Genomic DNA, 18,572 nt, shown 5'->3' on the forward strand with positions numbered 1-18,572 from the left:
GGCCAGCACGGCAGAGTTACTGCGTGTGTGCAGGATTCTGCGAGGTGAGGTCTGAGAGGAAGGCAGGGATCCGTTATGCAGGGCTGGGCAGTCATGTTAAGGATTTTAACGTTGTTTTGAGAAGCCTGGGAAACCATCTGAAGGGTGAGGGTGACATCAGGATTTCGCTCTGAAATAAATCACTCTGGTTACATGTTGGCCAGAGGTTAAGAGTAGATAGTTGGGACGACTCAAGAGGCAACTTGATATAGAAATGAGAATCAGGGGAACTAATGTTTACATTCCCTCATTCCCTGCCAGCCTGCTGAGCCCTCCACTTCATCAAGCCTGTGAGCTAGTTCTCCTTTGGGGACCGGTGGGGGACTGCACCTTGAGATCAGTAGTGCCTGGCAGGGGTGCCTACGTCTGTCAAATGAATGGGTGCCCTGTTTAGACTTGCTTTCTTTGAGGAATCACAGCAAAGCCATGAGGAAAAGTCGAGAAGGCTGGGAAGGTGGGTCTGATGGTGGTGGACATTACGTCCTGGGGCTAAAGCCGGAAGTCAGCTAGTAAAGAAGAAAAAGAGGTTTAAAGAAAAGCATCTATTTTTAGGGAATGGGTGTTATGTGTTTATTTATTTATTCTACAAATACTTATTGTTTACTGTGAGCCCCGCGCTGGGCTCTGAGCTGTAGACGAGGTGGCAGAAGAAGCTGGTTGGAGGTAAAAGAGAGCTCTGCAAATGTGAAATAGCAAAGGCAGAGGATAAGAAGTTTCCAGAAGGAAGGGGAGTCAATAGCTCAGCCGCTGCAGAGGAAGAAAGTTCAGTCATTGCTGGGAAGATAACTTAGAGTGGGTGGATTGGTTCCCACCCTAGGTGGTGCACAGAGCAACCCTAAGGAACTAGAGACCCGAGGCACCCTGACAAACCCTGTTCCGTTTTAAAACTTTTAATTATAGGAAGATGAGACTTGACATATAAAATTTCACTTTACATCTCACTTCCTTGAGACACATCTATTCCATCTATAGGAAGAGACCTGTACTTCCCCAGGCCTGCCATGGCTGTCTGCCAAGAGCAGAGATGTTGTAATTTGAAGTTGACAGCAAGATGACCCTTACAGGGTCAGTATGGTTTCTGTCTCCTGGAAGCTCCTCCTGCTGAAATATGGAGGTGCCATGATGTGAAATCAATAGTCGTGAGTGATGCAGAGATTTGAGATGAAGCTAAACATAGCTTCCTTTGATTGTACCATTTCATTTTTCTTGCTGGACACCACTTTAGAAGAAGAATCACCTCTGGATAAATCATCTGCTCAGGTTAGCTATTCTAACCAAATGATATTATCCAAAGCGGACCATTTAGGGTTCCTCGTGAGGCTTTTGTTGAAGGATAGGACTCTGTGAAATGCATAAAGTGGCAGAAACAAACATTTCTATTAGAAAGACTCAGAAAGTTGTGGGTGGTAATTATAGATTTAACACTAAATAATTCAGAAATGAAAAACTGAAATTGTGAAAGAACATTTGAGTTGAATACTATTCAAATTTTTATTTCTAATGATTTATAAAGATTCTGTGTTCTCTCTTACTATATAACAAGTCACCCCAAGATGTAGGAGCTTAAAACAAGGACCGTTCACTCAGCTCAGGGTTCTGTGGGTTGGCAGTGCAGGCTGGCTCAGGGGGACATTCTTCTGGTCTCAGCGGGGCCTTCTCAGGCCTATAGGCAGCTGTCAGTCATCTGAGTAGCCTTGCTTCTAGGGACTGGCTTGGACAACACAGATGACTAGACTACTCATGTCTCATTAAGTAGAAGGCCAGCTTGGGCTCATCCATATGGTAACTGGGCAGAATTTCTGGAGAAAGCACAGCTTAAAATTGGTACAACGTTGCTTTTGCCACATTCTGCTAACCTAAGCAAGTCACAAGGTCAGCTCAGATTCAAGGGACAAAATGAACTTCATTGATGGGGTGAGAAGATCACTGCAAAATTATACTGTAGGGATGCCATTTTGGCCATTTTGCTAACTAACCCTAGATGGTCCATCATTTTTATCCTATTTGATTTTTGTGCTGGTAGAAAAATTGTGCAATATTTGTACACTACCTTTGGAAAGGAAAATATTTTCTTTCCTTGATGGCAGTTTTAAACTAGCACCTCCCTTAAAGGAAGCAATCAGGATGGGATTGTGTCAACTAAAACATTTTCTACTTAAGTTTTTGTTTCTGTAAGGAAAGCTCTCATGGTTTCAGTGGCCGTTGGTCTGGGTCTGTGTGACATAACCAATCACAGACAAAGCAGAATTTCTTAATGGCAAGAAGCAGTGTCTAGCTGAGGGCCTGGTAATCTTGTATAAAAATTTCAGAATTGCCATTGGGAAAAGAACATTTACTTGACAAATGGTGCTATTTCCGTTTTTGTCTGTCCAATTTTAAACTCTCTCTTATTAAAATGGCAAATTCAGGCCCCAGAATACATTGAACAAGTGAAATACATAACTGGAAGATAGACACTTCAGCACCTCACTTTATAAGGTGTAGATTTCTTATGGATGCAAGGATATTTCATGGAAAGGGGGCTTTAAAATTATTTCATATGCATATAAAGAAAATAAAACTTTTTGATGTCTTGGTTCAAACTGAATGGGATCTCACTTAATAGCCCATGTAGTACTTTAAGATGATTTATTATTATGCTAATATTTTAATGTAATATTTATTAAGCATTGGAAGTGCAGAGAATACTAGACAGCCCACATAAAAGATCCTGATGGATTTCAAGGAAAAGGGCTAAGAAGTGCACTCTCCTAATCCACGGGAAAAGAGGGTAATTTAGAATGTAGCTGAACCAATAAATCCTATTCAATTTAGCATACATCACATGCCCAGAAAGGGAGGCTAATGGAAATAGACAGTGGTAATCTTTGATTAAAAGGTAGTCATTTTAAGAGCACACTTTCCCTGAGACTTGATTTTAGAAAGAGTCAATTTAGTAAAATATTTCTCATTAAAAAAGGGTTTGGCCAATAATCCTCTGCCTTATTATCTGACGTTCTAAGATCATAAGTTACAGTGCTTTCCATAGAGACCAGCTTTATGAGCATTATTCCAAACAACAAGATAAAACGCTTTTAAAAAAATTACCTTACCTGTCCCTTTACAGCATCACAACAAAATTTACAATGCCGGCGTAAGATATTTGGAAGTCTCAGACTTGAGTTATAAATCTGCAGTGGGAGGATAATTTTTCATAACCATTAACAGTATATTTTAAAAGACTGTTTCTATGATAGCCAAGCAAAATGATAAAAAGAATGAGATAATTATGTAGATGACTATGCCAAAAAAGGGGGGAAAATGTCCAGAGTCAAAAAATATCATTGCCAAAATCCTTTTAAAGAAGTTTTTTATCTAAAAAAAAAAAAAATACACATCATTTGAGGAAAGAGTATCTTCATTTTTCCTAATCCTCTCTTGCTTAGCCAGTTTAGATCTGGTGGGGGAGTAAAGCCAAGGCTAAAAAGGGGCTTGGAAACAGATCTCCTCTTTCATACAGTCATGCTTGCTGACAAAGGGTTGTATCCTCTATTCACCTTTAAGTGGAAAGCTCCCAGAAGTTGATGAAAATCTTTGGTGAAAATGATTAAAAAATGGGTGATCTCTCTCTCTCCCCCTCTCTCCTGCTCTTATCTATTCCCTCTCTCTCTCTCTCTCTCTCTCTATCACACACACTATATATGCTATCTATACAAAATTTATTTAAGTGTGCTTGCTTTTCGGGGGGACCTCTAAGCAAGTAAAAGAATATGCATGCTATCTGCTTTTTTGAGTGACAGTAGATGGAGCTGGTGGGTGAAAAAATATCCTAATGATTAGTTTCAGTATAACTTTATTCCTGAAAAGGCTCCTTAGATTCTTTATATTTTAAGGAAAGGATGCTGTAGATGTCCATGATTAGCATCATAATAAAACATAAATGCAAACTTTTATTTTCTTGGTCAATCACGTTCCTGGTACTATGTATTCTTTCAAGCAAGTAATAGGTGTATGATGTCTTATTCAATAATTCACCAAAAAACAGCACACTTTATGTTAACGTAGGTTTGTAAAATGCAGACAAATTTTATCTGGTAATTTTTATTTAAAAATTTAAAGAGGGAATACAGAGCAGTAGAAAGGACATACATATTCAAATAGTAAAAGGCAACATGGAAATTGTCTAATGGGATAAAATTGCATACTAATTTCATCTTTATGGTTGAAGTCTGGTCAAATAACTCTACAGTATGTATACGGAAATCAAGATAATGAAGAGTGATGTCAAAATTGGTTGAATCAACTAGTCTATATTTGCTTCTTTTAAAATTTCATGAACACATACACCAGTGGTTCTCAACCTTCCTAATGCTGCGATGTATTTTCATTGTTAAAAAGGGGTTGCGACCCACAGGTCGAGAACCGCTGACATATACATTTGTAACACACAAAAACATAGCACATGTGTGTATTCACGTATGTGCCTAATTATGCAGTTTAGTTGCTTCTGACTGCTAAATCTTCTGTATGTTTAAGAAGTTTGCTATGTTGGTTTTATTTAAACTATGCTGCGAAATGGGCAAAACAACAACAAATACACTTCGTCCATAAATAAAAACATTTTTAAATACCTCTCTCAGAATATCGCAACAACTTGTAAAATTGCTTCTGTATATCTGTAAACTTTAAGAGAAGGGACACTATTAATAAACTCCAGCAGGTCCTACAAAAGTAAAGGTAGAACGAGAAAGGGGGGACTATTCATGACCGGAGTTAGAGACCCTGGGGTGGTACTAGGACGCAGTACTCTATTCGGTACACTTTTTTCCTGCTGTACGTTGTACACAGAAGAAAGAGTATATCGGAAATAGAAAAGAAGCATTTCTTAAAGTCTCCGAAGAGAGATAAACTCACAAAAAGTTATTTCTAAACATTCTGAAAAACTTGTTATAAAAATGGATGGGAGGGGAAGAGTGCTTCCTTAGTAACTTTGAACAGTCTGTAGGCAGGACAGCCTAATTAGTTTTGTGACAAGGCCTGGGATTAGTGGAGCTTCAGAATTTATTTTAAATTTCCTATGAAAATAGTAGGGTTAGTAGTTTAAATACCATGAAGGTAATAATCTCTTCAATATTATTTATTTAATCCCTGCTCTAGAGCTTATTTCCTTTATTATCTCTTCTGGATATTTCTAATTTAACACCCATGTTAAGAGTTGCTTAGTCTGTGAACTGGGGGAGTTTGAGCCACCATTTATTTATCTTTCAGTGGTTCTCCATCCTTTATGGAGATTAGAAGTCTCTGGGAAGTTTTTAAAAATTGTGGATTCCCAGTCTCCACCCCTAAACCAGCTAAAACAGGGAGTGGGGCCCTGGCATTGTGCTGAAAAAGTTCCCTAGGTGATTCTAATTTGTGAAAGTTTAGACTACGATCTAGGTAGTTGAAGGTAAAAAAGTTGAATAAACATATCCCTGTTTGTGTTTTAATTCGAGGCAGATAGGTTACTGCTTCAATGATGTTTGTTTTAAAACCACCAGCACACAAGGTTGCCCACAGCTTTAAATTGAAATGTTCCTAGAATGTCAGATAAAGCCCTGTATAGTTCATTACCAATTTATCTTTCAGGTCTCAGCTCCCTCCAACACTGTTTCAGTCTTGTCAAACTCAGAGCATTTGAACATTCCCTGCACTTTTATCCCTCTGGTCTTTAGGTTCTTGCTATTTTCTTTTTGTCATACTGGAATGTCCTATATTTGGCAAAATACTACTTACTCAGTAAAAGCCGGCTTAAAAGTCGTTGCCTCGGTGATATTAGGCTAATCATACTATAATCATTTTATATAGTACTGATTTATATCAATTTAAATCACGTGAATGTTTTCCCAAAGAGACAAGGCCATATCTTCTACCAATAAGTGTACAGTTAGGTGTGGCGCCTGTGGCTCAAGGAGTAGGGCGCCAGCCCCATATATCAGAGGTGGTGGGTTCAAAACCAGCCCCAGCCAAAAACAGCAAAAAATAAATAAATAAATAAATAAATAAAGAAAAACAAATGTACAGTTAATAAGACTTCTCTTCAAACTATTTCCAAGTACAGCAAGTCTTCAAACAACGTCATTTTGTTATAATATTGATGAGAAAATCCCTATTTCCAGCCTGGGCCACTGTCTGTGTGGACTTTGCACATTCATCTCAGATCTGCGTGGGTTTCCCTGGGCACTCCAGTTTCCTCCCATATCTCAGAGCAGGCACCTGTCCACATGGCCCGGTGTGAGTGAATGTGTGTGTGTGTCCACGTGTGTGTGCCCTGCAGTGGGTACCTCCTATCCAGGGCTGCTGGGATGGGCTCCAGCCACCTGAGACCCTGAACTGGAATAACTGGGTAAATAATTATCTTTCTTGTTTTTATTATAGTAATGTCTCTGAAGCATATGGAGAGCTCACATTTATTTCAGCGTCTAATAGTAAAAGCTGTGTTTCTTTCTGTTCAAGAAGATTAGTATTTTGAGAGCCATTTTTCCTTCTTTGCCAGCAAAATCATAAATCTCCCTTTCCTTCGGAAACCACTCTTCTTCTGATGTGGCCTCCAGAACTAGTGCGGAGCTTTTGGTAACAAATTGGAAGTCTGAGTTTTCCAACTTGGTCTTGTCTGCTCTGCTTTGCTAGCTGGTTAGGTGTGCATTGTCCTGCTCTAACAAAGTTTTTGCCCAAGAATAACAATCCCTAAACTGCCAATTTTTGTATAGTAATTTATCTTAAGAATAAAAAAGATTGTTAAAATCCAAAAAACAAAAGTGTTTTGGTCTTTATTTGGAAATTTGGTGGTGTTTTTGTGACCAGAAATATGCTGTAGGAATTTAACTCTTGTTTTTATCAATTGGCCTGTGGTAAAATTAATTTCCACATGTCTTTTCACTTATAGTCACAGAACCTGTGTTACCTGAGTACCTACTCTGTGTACCTAGCACGTGGCTGCTTGGAGACAGCAATATCCATAATTAGTAGTATAATCAAAGGAGTCATCTGAATCATTTCACATAGACGTTTCAGTCATGCTCTGAACACCTGCAAACTCCAGTATCTTACTTACTCCAACCCTGTGAATCATTTCAAGGAAGGCTACAGTGTATACTCACTTTCCCTGCTTAACATGGAACGATTCAGACTTTAAACAATTACACATATTTAAAATATTCGGAAATCCATATTATTCTGATATGTTGAATTTCTGCATTTGGTAACAGTAGGTGTTTCAAACAGGCAATAAGTAGATATCTTCCGTTTCCATCCTCCTCTTGGCTTTGATACCACAGGAAGCCAGTGTGATGGCTCCCTGTTACCTGATAGTTCCTTGATTAAAAAGCTCTTTAACAAGGATCAGCATTTTACTCAAGACGGGAGTCATGAATTCTCTTGATACTCGTATCTCTTAAAAGGGTCCAGAATATTTCCTGCAAAACTGCCTCTGTCATAGGAAGATGTACTTAGCACTACTATCGGAAAAGCCGAGGAAAGGAATCCATCATTGCTGCATCAGAAAAAAAAATAAACGCGCTGTAAAGTAAGCCAAGAACTCAAACTTCAGCAAGATGGGGGAGAAAAGTAAATAATGTCTTAACTGAAAATTAGATTAAAAAAATATCTTTTAGTTCTCCCACTTAACTTTTACTGGTGGAATTTTGTGAAAGATGTACATGACAGGAGAGCATGTGTATTAATATTTTGAATTTACATTTAAAAAAATTAAACAAGTGGTTGATTCGTTAGGGTGGTTTGTGGTGGAGTTTACAATCACCCAGATTCCAATTTATCTCTAGTCACAGAACAGTTACTTTCCTAGAACACTTTCATGATCTCTGCAGATAGGAACAATTCCTGTAATTGAGAAAGTACTCAGTTTCTATGGCAAGAGCCCATGACGTTCAGGTAACTTCACGCTTGCATGGACGGTTTCTTTCCCCTCAAGTCTTTATTGATCACTACCCTAGACTTTCCATCCAACCCAGCCGGGCTGAGCTGCAGGCGGTCCCCGCCGGTGCGCACCGCAGGCCCGCCACTGGAGGGCGTCTGGACGCTTCCAAACCGCTCCGCAGCACCTGGAATTCCCGAGCCCGAGGACTGGAAAACGCAAGCAAGAACGTGCTATTTGATTTTATTGCGCTAATACGTAAAAGGGAGAACAGGCAGGTTTGGGAGCAAAACTAAACTGCCGTTGCCCCCTGGGGAATCAGCCCTTTCACTGAGGCAGCACACTCCCTAGAGGGAGAGAAAAACGCACAGGCGCCCAAGCCCCGGAGCCCAGCAGGGCGGGTCTCCAGCCCCGGCCCCTCAGAGCCGGGCGTCGGGCTCGCTTGCCGGGCGCAGGGACAGCGGGACGACCCGCGGGCGCCGGGACCGCCTCGCCCGCTGAGGCCGCGCTCCGGGGCGGCCGAGGACCTGGGCGCAGTGACGTGCCCTGGAAGTCCAGGCGTCAGGCCTTTCCCAACAATAAAGGAACTCCTTTCCCTCCGCCCTCGCCCTCCGTTTCTCCCCGCACCGGGTTTACGCTGGGCGTTTGTTCCCCGGGGAGCGGGCAGTGAATCAACCTCGGGGCTGAACTGGGAAGGTGTAAGGTCTTTCCGATGCGCTCACCTGCCGCATTCATTTCCTTCCTGGTGCAGGTCTCATTCAATTGTCATCACTTTACACTGACTTTCCTTTTTTTTTTTTAATGTGTTTTTTTCAGAGCATCCCTTTAAAGAAAAGTCTGGCTTCCCGCTCGAGCACCCTCACATCCCAGGTAGGACGGCGGGGTGGGGTAGGTGTGAAAGGCACAGGCCAGATGCTGAGCTTTCCGGCTGACCCGGCGCCAGGCGACGCGCGAGGCGGAGAACCAGGCAGAGGTTTCCGAGAACCCGCCTTCCCGGGGCTCGTTCCAGCCCGACTGCTGGGACTTCGTGTCACCTGAGGGGCCGCAGAGACAGATCTAGGTTCTTCAGCTTACAGGGTGGGAACCGATTCCTTTAAAACGGAAAGTGCCCATTCCCAGGGCCCACTCCGAGGTAAAAACGTGTCAGCTCACTCCGCGGCCCAGACGGAGAGCGGCATCCAAAGGGTTACGGGTGCAGCCGGGCCGGGGCGGAGGACCCGGCGCCTCGGCACTCCCAGTAATTCAATTAGTCAGGTTTCTGGAAGGTGGGGCGGTGGGGGTGGGGGAGAGGGAGGTGTAGGGAAGGGAGGAGACTGGAAAACGCCTCTTTCTTGCGGAGCAAACCAATCTGGTTGGAGTAAAGAGAGAGGAAAAAAACCCGAGCTGTAAGCAAACAGCAGGCCCTTCCCTGACTGGCTGCTCCACTCGCCCCCCGCCTTCTCAAATAAACTGCTTGGAGAAAAAGAAAAAAAAAGGCATTCACACGACCCGCAGCCGCGGCACCTCCCCCTGCGCGGCCCGGAGCTCAGCCCGCACTCCCGCGCAACGCCCCGCGCCCCGAGCAACACGCCCGGGCGGAGCCGCCGCCCCCGCCCCCGCCCCCGTCCGCGTCCGCGCGGCCCGCGCTCGGGAGAGGCAGCTGCCGCCGGGTCGCCGCTGCTGTCGGCTGCACACGCAAGTCATTAACGAGGGGGCGTGCCCGAGGAGATTTTTCCCATAAAGCATTTTTTCTCTCCTTATTTTTTTTTTTTTTCTCTTTTGCAAAACTGACTTTTACCCCTTTCCACTTCTTGCCAGTCGTTCCGATCCCTCCAGGGCCGCTCGTGCTGCTGCTGCTGCACTCAAGTTTATTTATTTTCCTGCCCGGGTAGGCGTCTTAGGATTCGGTTGGTGGTTGTCACCTCTGTTGCTGCTGTGCCCAAGGAGGGAAAGAGGAGCAGCTGCGGGAGGATCGGGAAGGTTTTCTGATGTAGTCATCGGGGAGGCGCCACTCGCTCTGTGCTCTGTCTTTTCCCATTTCCAACTGATTGATGCATCTGTACAAGTTGCTAGGTTTGGGGTCGGACCCGGCGGCGTCGCAGGAACACTTCTGAGAGCTCACCCCCGGCTTCAGGCGCTGCGCGTGGGGGCTCAGTCTCGCCCCCGGAAGGCGATCGGAGACTGACACCAGCCCATCCTGGAGTTGGAGGGATCCGTTGGAAAGTGATTGTTTCCCCTCCCGCTCTACAGCAGAACAGTTGGGTAGGCGTCGTCCTGCAGGTTCGGACATCCCAGCTCCGCCTGGCCGGCTGCTGCTTAACCTCTGCTCTTCATTCACTCTGGTGCACCCACACCCGGCCAAGGAAAGCACGCGCGAGGAATCCCCGAGGCTCAGCCGGCACCCGGGGTGCCCTCTCCTGCCGCCGCCGCCGCCCGATTCGGCCCGGGGACCTGCCGGAAGACGCGAAGAGCCAAACTTTTCTTTGAGGTTTCCCAGGCGAGAACGCTCCTCTCCAGCGCAGCTGCGGCTGAACCAGTTACAGGACGCCGGCGGGGCTGGGTCTGCGGCTCGGGATCCCCACCTATCTCCGCGCACCGCCTGGTACCGCAGCACCTACGACTCCTCCGAGATTTCCCGGGGTCGTCCGGCTAAGGCACAGAGGAGCCTGGGGAAGGGAGCTCTCAGACTCCCGAGGCCGCAAGAACGCAGCCCCCTCTCTACACGGCATCCTCCTCCTCCAGTTTCCCACCGCCCGCCAAAGTAACTTGGAGCGAAGCGGGGCGCAGTGCGAGGGCCCTGGGAGGAGGTGGAGCCGTGCGCAGCCCGCGGCATCAACGCTGAGCCGGGCCCGGCGGGCCGGTGTATGTCTCCCCGCGGCCGCGGCGCGCAACTCCCGGTGACTGTGCAGCGCGCGCCGCCGCCTGCCCCGACCCGCGCTGCAGCCGCCCGGCCCGGCGCGCACCTCCCTCGCCCGGGGTGATCGGCCTGCGGCCGAAATCCGAGACACAGCTTGACACCCCTTCCCCCGCCCTCGCCGCCGCTGCCACCACATAAACGCACGCTTCTCTCCATCTTGTGATTCCTTTTTCCTCCTGAACCCTCCAGTGGGGGTGCGAGTTCGTCTCTACCCCCCCACTCCACCGTCTTTTCTTCTCGTTCTCCTCTCTTCAGCTTGGTGTGCGTCTCTTTCCTTCCTCGCCCTCCCTCATTTTTATTTATTCATATTTATTTGGCGCCCACTCTCTCCCTCTGTCTCCTCGCCTCCTCCCTCCGGATCCCCGCGCTGTCCCCGAGTGGCGCGTCGGGGGCTCCGCCGCTGGCCAGGCGTGATGTTGCACGTGGAGATGTTGACGCTGGTGTTTCTGGTGCTCTGGATGTGCGTGTTCAGCCAGGACCCGGGCTCCAAGGCCGTCGCCGACCGCTACGCTGTGTACTGGAACAGCAGCAACCCCAGGTAAGGCAGCCAGGGGCGGAGAGCCGGGGCTGCTCTGGCCTCGGGGCTCTGCGGAGGGAGCGGCGGCGGAATCAGCGCGGAGCAGCCGCCTGCGGCGCGCACCCTCCGAGCCCGAGTCGCCTGGGCGCTGCTGGCTCGAGGCATCGGCGGGAAGTGCTCGAGTCTCGCCCTTCTTTGTTAAGCTGCCTCGGCAAGGCCGGGTACTCCTGGGAGTCCCTGGGGCCGCCCAGACCCGCTGCCTTTTAGGTGCGCGGGGAGGCTCGGAAAAGGGCGGGAGCCGGGGAGTCAGGACTTGTCCGCTGCCCAGCCGGGCAGGCTGGTCGGCACCCGGACCCCGGCGCAGGGTCGGGCGCGGGGAGCCCTCAGTGCGCGCCATCGGGAGCTCCTGCCTGCAGCGTGGGGCCGCAGGGACTGCGGGAAGAACCCGCCAAACATCCCCAAAGTTTTTTTTTTCTTTTTCTTTTTATTCTTCCTTTCTTCCCGGTGCGCGCAGATAGAGCGCACCGGCTAGGGGAAGTGAGGGGGGCTGGGAAGCGGAAGCTTTAGGTTTTTATTTTCCTCTTTAACTGCGAGAAAATCATTGGGCCCCTGAGTCAGTCTGGGCCCGGTGCTTTGGGCAGTGGAGAGGATTCTCCCTCGTTTTCCACCCCTCCCCCGTGGGTTCAAGGTGCCAGAAAGTTTGATCTAATACCGGGTTACGTCATGTGTGCGGAGCGAGCTGCTGGAGTTGGCCGAGACAGGAGGTGGGAGCCCTTCTCCCGCGGCCTGGCGGTGCGCAGCCGGAGGGACGCGCGGTTACCTGGAGCCGTTTCGCAGGCGTCCCCGAAGCCAGCCCGGGACGCGGGAGGCTCGAGGTGGGCGCCCCGGGCCGCCCTAGCGCGCAGGCTGGCCCCGGGCCAGCGCATACGTGCTGCGCTCTCCGACCCTGCAAGTGGGGTGGAGAGGTTATCCCGGGTGCCCGGCCGGACCCTCTTGGGCCGGAACTGTTCCGAGCCTCACTTTCTCCCCTGCCTATGCCGAAGTCGGCCCCGCTGGGCCCACATCGCTCTGCTTCTCGGGACAGAGGCCAGCTGCCCGCTGTGGGCTGGTCTCCCTGCCCGCCTAGGAGGGAAATGGTATTGATTGTGTCTAAAGTCACAGGTTTTTCCTTGGCCGAATTTGGAAGGCAAGAGCGGGAGGCCGAGCGGAGAGCCTGTGTGGCCCAGCGCCCGGCGCTTCTGGGGAGAGGGGCTGGTGGGCGCCTCCGGTTCTCCGCCACCGGCGGCCCTCTCCGCCGGCCTCCTGCCTGCCTCTGCTGCACAGGCAAAGAGGGATTCCTCGCCTGAGTAATGTCAGCCCAGATGAAGATGGGCAGATTTCCCGCAGAAGCGGTCTGCCAGGTGCTAAACCTGGTTTCTCCCCCGCCCCGCCCCGCTAATCAGGATAGTCACACCAGGTGACCCAACACAGCGTCTAGCAGAAGTGGAGCTATCCCCGAAAATTCGGTTTAAAATAGAAGTCTCATGGAGGCGGGTGGTGGAATGGGAAGCTATTTCGTCTTTGACATGCCACTTACCACCATTAGGAAGAGAAAAAGAGGAGCCATCCCGCCAGAGGAGATGCCTTTTATTAAAGCTGACAAGACAAATCGGGCAAGTCTTCCAGTGGTGGTGATGTTGAAAGCAAGTCTCATTATGTTGGCTGGTTCACTCTCTTTGGGGCCTTATTAGACGGCGTTTCCGAAACCTACTTATATTTCTAAAGTTTATCACCTTAATAAATAAAGCGACAGGGAAATCAGTTAAATTTGGGACATTTTGCTCCTGGCTGTTTTTCTTCCCCACTCCATAACTTCACGGTGAGACCTTTTTCTCGTGGTATTCATTTATCTGGATACTTGGATGTTCCAAGCTCCCTTGGTTAAAACAGGAAGAACCAGCAACCCCCTACTCTCACCCCTCCTCCTCAACCTGTCAAGCTAGTCTGAGTTAGTTTGAGGACATTTTATCTTAGGTTATCTCTGTTTTATGCTTTTGATACTGTTGTTTGGCTTGAGATTAGCACATTGATTTTTGTCACAGGTCATGTTTTTTAATAGATCTGCCCTGCTTGCCGAAAACCCTTCTGCTCAGGATGCCACAGAGGCTTTGAACCTGCCCAGACAAAGATAATCTGTAGAATTTTAAAATACCAAGAGTATTTGTAAGTCAGTGTCCTAATGTGAGGTTTGCAGAAATACCTCCCTATTTGATCACCATCAGTTTGATAATGTCCAAAAGAAAAAAAAGATGTATCTCCTCACCCCCAAGAGGTTCTGACATTCCTAACATTTAATATTCTTAGGGGGTTATGGAAACAGTAATCTTAGTATGTTATCACAGTAAAACTTAAAAAAATATATCATTTTAAAAGTAGGTAGTGGTGGGCAGTTGTACCTCTGAAGTGTTGAATAAGATGGCGCTTTTTTTAAGCATTAAGAAAAGTTAACTTGGAGTCCCTTTAAAAGGGACTAAATGCAAAATAAGTAATTTCAACATAGAAAATGGACAGTTTTTCACAGATGATAGGGAGAAAATATTTCAGAAAATTTGCATGGGTTTATTAACTTTTTTATATCTAATGTTATACTTTTTCTTTTCACATATTGTTTTGTTAAGCAAGTGCTTAGCCATACCTTTTGGCTTTATATAGAACCTGTCTATTAAGAACTTGCTAAACTAGTAATATAATAAGAGGACTTCAATCTTTTGAAAGTAGACAACTGTAGTTGTGATTTGAATAGATTTTTAATTTTTCTCTTAGTAAAAAGTTCAGTGGACGCATTATACTGATAGTGGATACCACGTCTCAATGAAGTAAATCCATTTTAGCTTGTACTAATAGATTCAATTACAAATTATGTTTAGGCAAAATTAGAATCAAATATATCTTGATCACAGAGATTAAGTACAGGACCTTATGGTTTAATTTGTCTTGCAAATAACTTGTGTGGCTGATAGGAGTTTATCGGCTACATTGCGTTTCATTTCTGCCTCTTCATTGATACCACAAGCATCTGTAGATCTAGTTTCACAGGAAAAAATATTTAACTTATTTGCTGTCCAAATAGTTTTACTGTTAGAATCTGTGTTCCCATGTATTCACTCCTGGGAAGTGGTTATACAATTTTCAAGTGCTGATAACTTTTTACTTGATAGTATTTATCAAGTAAATGGACCAGACTGAATTTATTTGTTGAACTGGCACAAATCTGTGCAGCTGAGATATAATTTCTATCAGTCTGAATAGAAATTATAACATTGCCTAAGTACCTCTTCTGTAGTTCTAAAATTTGAAAACTTGTGTAAGTTTCACCTGAGAGTGTGACTAAAACAATGATCCTTTCACTGTTATACTGAATTCTCAGCTGGAATGTTACTAAATAACCTTGGGTAATGAAAATCAAACTTTCATTACAACTTTGGTCAAAATCAAGAAGAATCTATTTGCCCTTAATTTCTTTTAGAATGTAAAAGGCTTTTCAGTAACTTAAAAAAAGACTTCCAGTAACAAAACTTTATTTACATTGTCCCTTAGTAGCTATAGTTATAAAGAGAGACAGGACTTCATATTAAGAACATGCCTGTTAATCTGAAGAATGCCATAAACAGTTTGGGGCTTCCAATAAGAATATTCTTTTAAATACTTACACTTACCGAAAGTTCTTCTTGGATTATTTTGACTATTTGCCCAAATGATGCTAGGATAATTAAACATGTCTCTACTGGGTGGCATTTTGGATGTAATGGTTAAAGGAAACAATGACAGACATAACCAGCACCCTTTCAGGAGTACTGATTCACCACACTTGGTGCTTTGCTTCTGTTGAGGTTTGAGTATCATCAGCTTAAAAGGTCATTTTCAAAAGGGGAAAAAATATCTCTAATTCTTCAAGGATTTACTAAACTTTAATCATATGTTTTCCTTGGACTTTCTCAATGCTTGTAGGAACGTGTAAATTAAACATTTCATATTAGACTAGCAGGTAATTGACACCACTTAGTTTTGTTAACATGTAATCTTGGAGTTGTGAAAGTAATGTGAATTCTAGGTCAACACTCCTCAATCCTTTGGCAGGATAGGTCATGGGCAAGTGCTAAGTAGAGAAAAGTAATAATGTTTTTTCCCCTAATCATATTCCCTGGAGTGTTTTTCTTCTTTCAGAATTCACTTGCTTCATTTTAAAAAATGTGAGCCATCATTATTTTGATATATGTATACCAGGATACCAGCAATGTGCCCTTTTCACTAACAAATAAATGAAATCACCATGGTTTAAAGCTCAGGATTTGTTGTGAGGAAAGGTGGAGAGTTGATCTTGGTTTTTTTTTTTTTTTTTTTAAATTTATTTATTTACTTTTTGTTGCTGAGGCTGAGTTCGAACCTGCCACCCTTGGTATATGGGGCCGGTGCCCTACTCACTGAGCCACAGGCACCACCCTGATCTTGGTTTTTGAATGAGTTTTATCACCAAACTGGTAAATGATTTCCTTTACCTTTGAAATGTTAAGGTTTTAAATAATGTTTTTAATGTTAGAAATGTAAATGTTCTCCCAGTAGAAGGCATTACTTAAAACCTTAACTTCAATAAATCTTAGCCTCAATGTAATATATCACTTTGTTAGAGGTGTTGGGGGTAATTTTATTATTTTGATATTAATAACAGAATTTGTGTAAGCACCAGGACAGAAATACAGCAGTATGACTGAGACTTATATCCCACGTTTTTGTGCTTATCTATTTATAAGAGACCTGAAATGTGCCCCTCTCTCTTTTTTAAACCTAGAAGTTTGTAAAAGAGGAGTCTACTTCTTATTTTTTTTTTTCCATAGAATTTTGAAAAGCAAAATTAGCTGTGGAAATGTTCTATTCTAGCTGTTTTATTTTATATATTCACAATAAACCATCATGAATAGTCAACTGCTTTTTTAGATGGCTGGACATCAGTGCTATCAAAGACACATTTGGCTACAAGGTCCAATATGGTATGAGATCAAGGTCAATGAACTGCATGTGACTAAAGTATCTGGAGAGTCCTCAACAGTTTATTACTCCCTGTTAGGTGATTTACTAAAATAGTACGTAAACCATCGACTCACTGAACTAATATCTTGTCACATGTGTTGTGGCTGACAATCAATTGCTTTTGAGGCCTCTACCTTTGAAGGCTAAGGATCGGGTTTGGAAGGAGCACTTGGTTACTTGGGGGCAAATTAACCTCGTGAATTCCTTGCCATTTAATCTTGCAAAATGCCTCTGAACAGACACTTCATTTAATTCTGTCCACTGGCCTGGTTTCCTGTTGGCTAGGGACAGATGAAGATGAGTGCCTCCTTTTCTCCCCTGTTGCTATGAACCAAGCAAGCTCCAAGCTTCATGCTGGGCCAAGGAAATGAATGAATACAATTAGTCCTTCAGGAGTCCTGGCCTCTCCTGGCTTGGGAGAAATATGTGCCAGAAGAATTTACCTTTGAGAGAGAGAGAGAAAACGTAAGATATAAAATGCATAAAACTTCAGACTATGTGAAGAATAGAAATTCACATTTGCAGTAGCCTTTCGTCTCTTGGTTAGTGAGGGTTTTTTTCTAATATAAATCAATTAAAAAATTTTTTTAAAGATGCTGCTCAGTCCTCTTCATTTTAAAATTTGTTTTGAATGACTTCTGAACTTAAAAGCTATCATATTTTAAGTTATGAACCAGTGTATGTTGATTGATGCTATATTATCAATTTTCTTTTTAGAAGAGGGATACAAATTGTTAAAATAGCTGGCCTGATTAGAATATGCATGTTGATAAGGAAACTGTTTCCCTAAGTACAGTGAGGAAGGTCCTTGCCTCTTAGCCGGGATAACTTAGACCAGTCTTCTGAAATGAGACAAAAAGTTGCCCTTTGATCATTGGTGGCAGATAATGCCTCCATATTCAGGTATAAAAACCTCCAAAAGGAGAATAAGAAATAATGTGTTAATATTCACTTTTAATAATTTGTCTTGTGATGATAGTCTCAGCCAAACATCAATAAATTACTGTCTCTTTTAAGGGCCTGATTTATATTATTAGATTTATATTTTAGTCTGCTTTTCAACCTATGTCCTGAGTGTTTTGTAGAAAAGTTTCTTGTGATTAATGTGAACTTCCAGGGTTTCTGAATAGGATATTACTCACCACCCGCAGATCCATCTCCTCTTAAATGTGTCTGCATTTATGCTTTCAAAATTTAGTCAGTCATGAAGAAGATAGCACAACGAGACTTAGTTTATTTTAATTCAAGTTTTTCTGTACTATAACTGTCGTGCATAATTTTGAGTCAGTTTCCTTCAGTCTTTGTATATTCTTGATAGCCTGTACTTGTTATTGTACTCTAAAGGATTTATTGTGACCTGCTAAAATCTGTGTTCTGTTTTCTAATTGAAAACTTGTGTGGATATGCACTCTTATTTTTGGAAACTTCTGAATGTAGTTTTCAAACAGTGAGGCATACAGTTCAGTAAAAACATTATTTAAAAATTCTGAAAACTGCTGCTGAAGTGAGCTGGTTGCTGAGATAGCAGTAGCGTACCACAGTGATGGTTAGCTCAGCTTTCATTCAGGTAGAATTCTATCATTTTCAATAAGGAAAAATAAACCTTTGTCATCTTTAGAAACATCCTTCATACAATTGACAGTTGACAGGGTGAGGAGAATGTTACTGTCAGGTCTTATTTTCACTCAAGTGAGGAATAAAAATAGATTTGAATGATTTTTTTAAAATCTATTTAAAAATTATTTCAAGATGGAGAAAAAAATGTTTTTAATTTTTATGTGGCTATCACAGAATTAATCTGCCATTTGCTGTGGGGAAGATTAGTACAGTGCAGGGAAGGGATTGTGTCACCCTCAAGTTCCTATAATTTCACTTCTAAAATGTCAAATACAGTTGATTTGATTGTATTAGAGTATTTCTAGATGGTTTTACGATTGGATTCATAAGAGATAGAAGGTATCAATATTATTCTGTTATCACTTTATCAAATGACATGATTTTTATGACTGATGATCATGATTCTGTTATGAACTAAAAGTTGGAATTTGGGCCTATTAATTGGACAGGCGGACGTATAATACGCACGTGTTTGTGTTGGGACACTCAGGTTGGTACCGCACAACGATGAGACCTTTTTAAAAAAACGCTTTGCTATTAATGATTTTAAA

At 44.0% G+C, this 18,572-nt stretch overlaps 1 protein-coding gene across 2 annotated transcripts in view; it reads left to right on the forward strand.

The window, feature by feature from the left end:
• Nucleotides 1-10,510: 10,510 nt before the first annotated feature.
• Nucleotides 10,511-18,572, forward strand: part of EFNA5 (ephrin A5) — a 292,940-nt gene continuing 284,878 nt past the window's right edge. For both annotated transcript variants that reach the window (XM_003788927.3, XM_023512710.1), the window contains exon 1: nucleotides 10,511-11,361. In XM_003788927.3, coding sequence (XP_003788975.1) covers nucleotides 11,237-11,361 — 125 coding nt within the window. In that variant the 5' untranslated portion in view covers nucleotides 10,511-11,236. The remainder of the gene's footprint in view (nucleotides 11,362-18,572) is intronic.

This window comes from Otolemur garnettii, unplaced genomic scaffold, assembly GCF_000181295.1.
Source record: "Otolemur garnettii isolate 467f Iridium unplaced genomic scaffold, OtoGar3 scaffold00030, whole genome shotgun sequence".
In the NCBI taxonomy this organism is placed as follows: domain Eukaryota; kingdom Metazoa; phylum Chordata; class Mammalia; order Primates; family Galagidae; genus Otolemur; species Otolemur garnettii.